General features: G+C 45.6%; 1 protein-coding gene across 1 annotated transcript; it reads left to right on the forward strand.

Annotated features, from left to right (window-relative positions):
• Positions 1 to 4921: 4921 nt before the first annotated feature.
• Positions 4922 to 6891, forward strand: LOC108490136 (nucleolin-like; the record flags this gene model as incomplete). Its single annotated transcript, XM_017795262.1, has 3 exons — positions 4922 to 5009; positions 5963 to 6100; positions 6374 to 6891. Coding segments are annotated over 3 exons (744 nt in total), but the record flags the coding sequence as incomplete, so codon positions are not given.
• Positions 6892 to 6893: the final 2 nt, after the last annotated feature.

The following is a 6893-nucleotide window of genomic DNA, read 5'->3' on the forward strand; positions in this document are numbered from 1 at the left end:
TAGGGTGAGGATGCACTCTGTTCACCAGAGGACTAAGTCTCAGCCTTGAGCATGAGTGCCCCGAGAGAGACAAGTATGCTTTACTCTCCTCACACAAATAAGGAGCAGTAACCAGTCTGCTTGCCCTGGCAGTTAGCTGCTCTGGCTAGAAGGTTTCAGTCAAGGATGAATGTTTGAAGACTGTTTCCAAGAGTTCAGTGCATTAGTTTAGTTACTTTTCTGTTGCTCTGCCAAGACACCATGACCAAGGGAACTTAAAGAAGGAAGAGTTCATTTGGTTTGATTCCAGAGGGTTAGCGTCCATTACATCAGGAGAGTATGGGAACAGGACATGGCTGGAGCAGAAGCCAAACACTAACATCACCTAGCAGGCACAGGAAGCAGAGCAAGGCAGAAAAAGCCTCAAGGCTTAAGAAATCTCAAAGCCCACTCCCATGGATGTGCTTCCTTCAACACACCTTCTAAGACTGCCCAAAACAGTGCTATCAACTGGGGACAAATGTCCAAACATTTGGAGCCTATGGGAGACATTCTCACTCAAACCAAAACATAGGGACTGAGAGAGGTGAGGCACTTTTGGGGGAGGCTGGCCCTAAGATTGCAGGGGAGGAATACTATCTTTGGGAACTAGCAAGAAGAAATCTTGCAAGAAGACTGGAGACTAGTTAAGGAAGATTTGAGGTGGTTGGACTGCCTTCCTCAGCATTCACCATAGGGCAGCTTTAAGCATTGTGCGCAATGTGCTGTTAACAGAATTTCATCTACAGTGTCTGGGGGAGGTAAGGTTCTTGGAGCAGCTGCTGGATTTTGAACAGGAAAGTAATCTAAGTCCTGAATGGGAGGACACGGAGGTAGTAGATGTGAATTTTCCTTTCCTTCACAGAAACAGGGTCTTTCTAAGTGTTGCTTACACAGGCAGCTACCCAGGTAGGCTTTAGATCTTATCAAAGTGGAAAGTTCTCCTCTCCTAGTGAAATGTATACGGCATGAGAAGAGTGATAAAATTTGAGGGATCAGTAGCCAAGTTACTATGACAGAGCTCCTGGCTTTGAGGGAGTACTCAGAAGACTGGTGTTTGAAAGGCTTCTTTTTTTCTGACAGAAATAGGGTTCAGGCTTAAAGAGATGTCATCCCTGGGAAGCTTTGGTCAGGATTAGCAGTCTGAGACTTCCGCTGTTCCATATTGAGAGGCTAAGGAAAATGAATCTTTCTGACAAGGGAGTAGACTACAGTCATCACATGTAGATATTCAAACCTTGAAGGGCAGAACCCTGAGGGAGAAGATAATGTTATATGGATGCTGAGAGAGTATTGTGTCTTTCCTTCCTGCACAGGTGTAGAGGGCTGGTCCCACCTTTTCAGCAGTCATCCCTAGGAAGCTTTTGGCAGCGTGAGCTTCTTAAGAGGCTGAGTTAAATGAAGCTCTTGAAAGAAGGTGGATTCCATTAAGGAGGGGAGGAGCCACTGCCTTGAGGGTACATATCTTGAAAGAAATTTGGGAGCCCCCATTCCCTCTGGAGAAATGGCAATACTGCTTCTGTAAGCAGGTGTCCCTGGGGAGTAACATTCCAGATCACATTTTGAATCTCTTTTGCCCCAGATATCCATGTCATGAGTTCTAGAAAGCTGAATATTTTAATGAAGGCACCGGACTTGGGGTAGGATGAGACATGTCCTAACCTTAGTAGATATAAAGGAGAAAACAATGGGGAAAGCTTGGTAGGATTGTGGGAGAGGATTGGGAGTTTTTCTTTTCTCCATAAACAAAATCGCTAGACCCGTGGCCCTGGGGCCAGTTTCCCCTGAAGGTTCCATATCAGATCTTGGATGAAATAATTTATTTCCCTGAATTCCATGTGGGGCATCCAGGGAAGTTGAGAATTTTAGGGAGTGGGCAAGACTCAGCTAAGCAGGGGAGCAGGCCTGTCCTCGGGAAATACTGAGGAGAGGCATTTGAGGGATGAATGCCTCCATTCATCCTGAGTGGGGATTGGGAATTTCCTATTCCTCTACGCACAGGAGTTTGGGCCTTACTTTCCTAGTATTCCTTCCAGAAAGGATCCAGGAAATGTGGGGGATATGCTGTTTCCAGTTTGCGTTGGCTAGGCTGAATGCAGTGAGGGTAGGGAGGGAACCCCATTCATCTTGGAGAAGCCCTGGTCCTAAGTGTTAGGGACCTCAAGGAGGAATAGGAGCCTTCTGATCATTACAGAAACAGTAAGGTGCCAGTCCTCCTTGACCAGTCGGTTGTCCTGGGAATTTCTAGGCAATGTTGCAGCTCTAAATTTTGTTTCCGTAAGCCGGTAGTCCAGAGTCCGGGGAATAAAGTCTGGGGTCAGACCTGGATCAGATTACCAGGAAAAGTTGTAATCTTCTGTGGGAGGATCTTGAGGGAGGAACAGGAGCTTTCCCTTGCTTACAGGAATAAAAGGATACCAGTCTTTTATAAGTTGCCTTGGGAATCTCTAGGCATGGTTGCAAGCCTAAACATTGTTTCTACAAGCGAATTATCAGGAGTCCACGAACTTGACTTTCATGGGATGAGCCTGAATTAGGGTCATCAGGAAGAGAAAGTTCCAGCCTCCAGTGGGAGGAGCCTGAGACAATAGCGACACTTTACAGTAGAGAAAGCCAGGCTGTATCACGGCTTGGTGTTTGCTTCCGGAGCTCTGTGTCAGAAGTTTAAGTGAGGTAAGTAAGGCTTTTTTTGAGTGGGCAGGGTTCAAGTTCCAAAACGGGAAAATACTGAGGAGAAGGCTTTGAGGGAGAAATAAATTGTGGGGAGACTGGAAATCTCCTGCTTCCCTACACATACAGAGCTCTGGGCCTCACCTTCCCTGGCTTTCATCCAAAGAACTTTCCAGAAAGTTGAGGAGTACGTTGTTTCTTGTTTTCATTTGGGATGCTGAGGGACAGTTTGTGAGTGGGCAGAACTGGGGTTAGCATGGGACAAATCCAAGGGTGGAAAAGAATAAGAGAGAGCCTTAAAATGCTGGGAGGGCTGGGATAGAGAATTAGAGAAGCCTTGACCCCAACATAAATAATGAGGGTGAATGCAACTCCTTCCCTGGTTGGCAGGAGATGGGGGAGAAAGCTTTATAAGGTTTATTGGAGGAATGGATCCTGCCTCGAGTGGAAGGATGATAAAAGTTAACGCGAGCTTTTTCTTCCCTCAAAGAGGGATCAGTTATCTCTGAGACTGACGCAGTAGTTCTAGGAGGATCCAAGCCAAGTTCGGCCCATGCTCTTTGTTTCTCAGCTTTCCTTGTTCAGCGTTGAACAGAAATGAGCCTTATGGGGGAAGCTCCTGGACTCAGGTTGGCAGGGAACAGTCCCAGTCTTAGGAACAATCAAGGTAGCTATGTGAGGAAGGTTTTGAGGTCTGCTCCTTCTGCACAGAAGTAGGGTGGCTAGACTATTTTCCTAAGGAGCGTTCATCCCTAATTCTTTAGGCACTGTGTGGAGTCTATTGTTTCTAGGGTTTTATCTTACAAGTTGAAGGAACTGATGGTTTTTGGGAGGGGCTAAGACTCTGGTCATCATGTGTAAGAATCTGAGCCTAGAAAAGAAACCCTGACTGAGAAATTCTGGCCTTCCCCTCCCCTACAGAAACTGGGAGGGTCTCCCAATGTGTGTGCTTGGAGTTCTGAAGTAAGCTCTGTGTCATGTAATAATTCAAACTGTTTTGTGTCACTGGTGAAATGTTCAGTGTATGAGGGAGGTGAGAATTTGGAGGAAGGTTATTGATTTGGGTCTTCATTTCAGGGGTATCTGCCTGGAGATAGATCAGAATGGGGATCTGTGGGGAAAGCTGGGAAAAGTCTGAGAGAGGAGAAAGAGTCTTTCCTTCATCTGAATAAATAGAGCTCTTCTGGTATCTTATTCAGCTCTTGACCCCTCATGGCTCCAGGCAGGTTGTACAGTATGAGAATCCTGATGTTACCTATTCTATGCTAAGAGACTGAGAGAGTTGAGGGTGTTTTTTTTTTCAATTACTTTTTTTAGTAGGAGATTGGACACCAGCCATCACATGTAGGAGGTTCGGGCTTGAGGAACATTACTTTGAGGGAAGAATTCACTAGATTTTCTTTCTCCTGAAGAAATAGTGAGGATCCACTCCTGCTTACTAACACACTTGCTTTTTGGAGATTCAGGGAAAGACCCTGGAGGGGGGCTCTGGGATAAGACTAGAAAGGATGAAGAGATAACCCTTTGGAAGAGGAGTGGGACTTTCCCTTTTCCCTACAGAAATAGTGATAAGAATGTAAGTCCTACTTCCCTTGACAGCTGCTCTAGGACCCTGGCACCTGGAACAAAATTCCATATGCAGAGATCAAGGGTGGTTTATCTTATTAGAAGGTGATTTTTCTCCAAAATGTCTGTGGAGGATTTCCTGTCTTGGAAAATATTCAGTGTACTGCCCTGATAAGGGAGGGCTGGGAGAAGTCTGATACAGATTCCTCTGGTATTTCACAAGTCTGACACTCTTCCATTGCCAATTCCAGTTCACCCCTCCCCCCACACACAAAGCCTCCCAAATTAAAATTACTGAAGCAACTTACCTCACTCTGTGTAGCCCACCATGGCCAACAAAAGCTAATTCCAACCCCTGTACATCTGCAGGGGATGAGAATGCACCTCATCAACCCACAGGGTCCTCTCAGCCCTCTCTTGTTGTCCTCTTCCCTTATTTCCCAAACCTGGCACTCCTCCCCTATACCCTAGTCTAACACCCTTTAAAAAAAGGCTCATTAACTTCAGAGCCTAGACATGGAACTCTGGAAAAGGTAATGGCTATAACCTTACCTGTGCCATTCAAAAGGGCAATGCCTAGGCAGTTGGGACTGCCTTCCTCTCCAGTTCTGTGGCAGTTGGGTTGTCCTTGTGGTATGGCTTGACTCACTGTTATCTGTGTTCTTAGGAAGTGAGGAGCTTTGTGGAGATAGCATTCTGTGGAAGAAGAATATCAGATCAGCGGAGGAAAGAGTCCTCAACTGCCTGGAATTCAGGTAAGGACTCTGAGTGAGAACTAAGGGTGTAAGCTTCCTCTGCCTTTCCAGAACTGAAGGCATATTCACCAGTACCTTGCCATAGCATTCACTCTTGGAGGCCTTGTGTAGGTAATCAAATGCACCTCATTCCCCTGATCTATGCTTATGCTCAAAGAACTGACTGCTTGTTCTAAGGGAGAAGACTGAGTTCAACAGAGGGAAGATGCTCATAGTTATCATGGTGAAGAATGAAAGAACCTCTTACTTAGAGGAGTTGTGATCCCTGCAGAGTTTAGCTAGCACTTTTTGTCACCCAAATTAGCCATTGTCCTGATATTGTTGGTGATGGTGTTCTTTCACTTTCTTTTCATTGTTTCAGGCATGCAGGGACTTCCTCTGAGAGTTTGGCCTCAGTCTACCTGATGGGTAGAATCCAACCCTTCCTAAGATAAAGATAAGCAGAAAGGGAAGTTTCCAAAACAGAACTATGGAGAGTCTCAGAATCCAGCTGCATCTGTCAGCTATGAGACCCTGTAAGAGACCTTCCAGGAACTAGAGTAGTCATCTTGGGTTCAGTTAGATGATGTCAGATCACATATCAAAAGAGAATCAGAAAGTTGAAGGAGTCACAGTTGAGATGTTCACCCTCCATATGTGTCTGCAGAACACCGGGACCTCACGGCACCTGGTTCCACATAGGTTAGCTTGGGCCCTGGAGTCAGGCTTTACATTTGGATGAACCCTAAGTCTTTATATTTTGATTCCACAGGTTCCTAAAGGACAAACCAAGTGAAAAGGCTGCAAAACTCTGAAGCTCCTGTACTTTACCTACAGAAGACCTGTAAGTGCCTTTTGTTAGAACCTTCAGATCTGATGTTTTCATCCAAGGCTGCTCACTTTGTTTCTATTTTCCCAAGGCCTGGAGGATCTCTCCGTACACTACTATTTACATTTCTGTCTGCTGCCTCCAGTAAACATAAGAATGCCTCACTATCGAAAGTACCTGCGCCTCAGCCTTGAGGGAGACGTCCAGACCCCAAATGAACAAGAGTTGATGTTTGCACGAGTTCCCACAGCTGAGGATGAGGGAAGTGAAGAGGAAGAAGAGAGTGAGTGGGAGGAGGTAAAAGAGAAAGAAGAAGAAGATAATATTGGGGAAGAAAAGGAGGATCACATTAGGGAAGAAGAGGAGGAGGAGGAGGAGCAGGAGGAGCAGGAGGAAGAGAAGCAGGAGGAAGAAGAAATGAAGGTCGACAAAGACACACTAGAAGAAGACAAAGAAAATGAAGATGAAGATGAAGAAGAAAAAGAGGAGGAGGAGGAGGGGGAGGCGGAGAGGAAAGAGGGGAAAGAAAAGAAGGAGGATAACACTGGGAAAGAAGACGAGGAAGAAGAGAAGGAAGAAAAGGATGATAACAATGAAGAAGAGGAAAAGGAAAGAACCAGGGGAGAGGAAAATGAAAAGTACGAAGATGGAGAAGTTAATGAAGATGGGGGAGAGAATAAAGAGGAAGCAGAGTATGAAGATCAAGGGTCTGACACGTCTTCCATATATTTTCCCTCTTCTAATGTTTCTTTATCTAGTTTCTCCCCTCCTTCTCCCCTTTCCTCTTCCTCATCTTCCCGCTTTTCGCTGTTTCAGGGAAACCTGGCAGAGAATGAGGGGCATGCTACCAGTTTGGTAAGCATAGTTCAGAGTGCTCAGAACTCCTCCACCTCACCTACTTTGTGGGGAGATATACATGAAGAAATGAGCTTCCAGGAAGAAGAAGAGAGTTCAGGCACCCCAGAGTCTCCAATAGACATTGAAGCCTTGCTGCGAATTCTGCTACAAGAAAAGATAACTGAGTTGGTGTTTCTTTTCATTTACAAATATCGAATGAAGGAATCCATCACAGAAAC

This window comes from Nannospalax galili, unplaced genomic scaffold, assembly GCF_000622305.1.
Source record: "Nannospalax galili isolate Female #2095 unplaced genomic scaffold, S.galili_v1.0 scaffold167, whole genome shotgun sequence".
NCBI lineage: Eukaryota > Metazoa > Chordata > Mammalia > Rodentia > Spalacidae > Nannospalax > Nannospalax galili.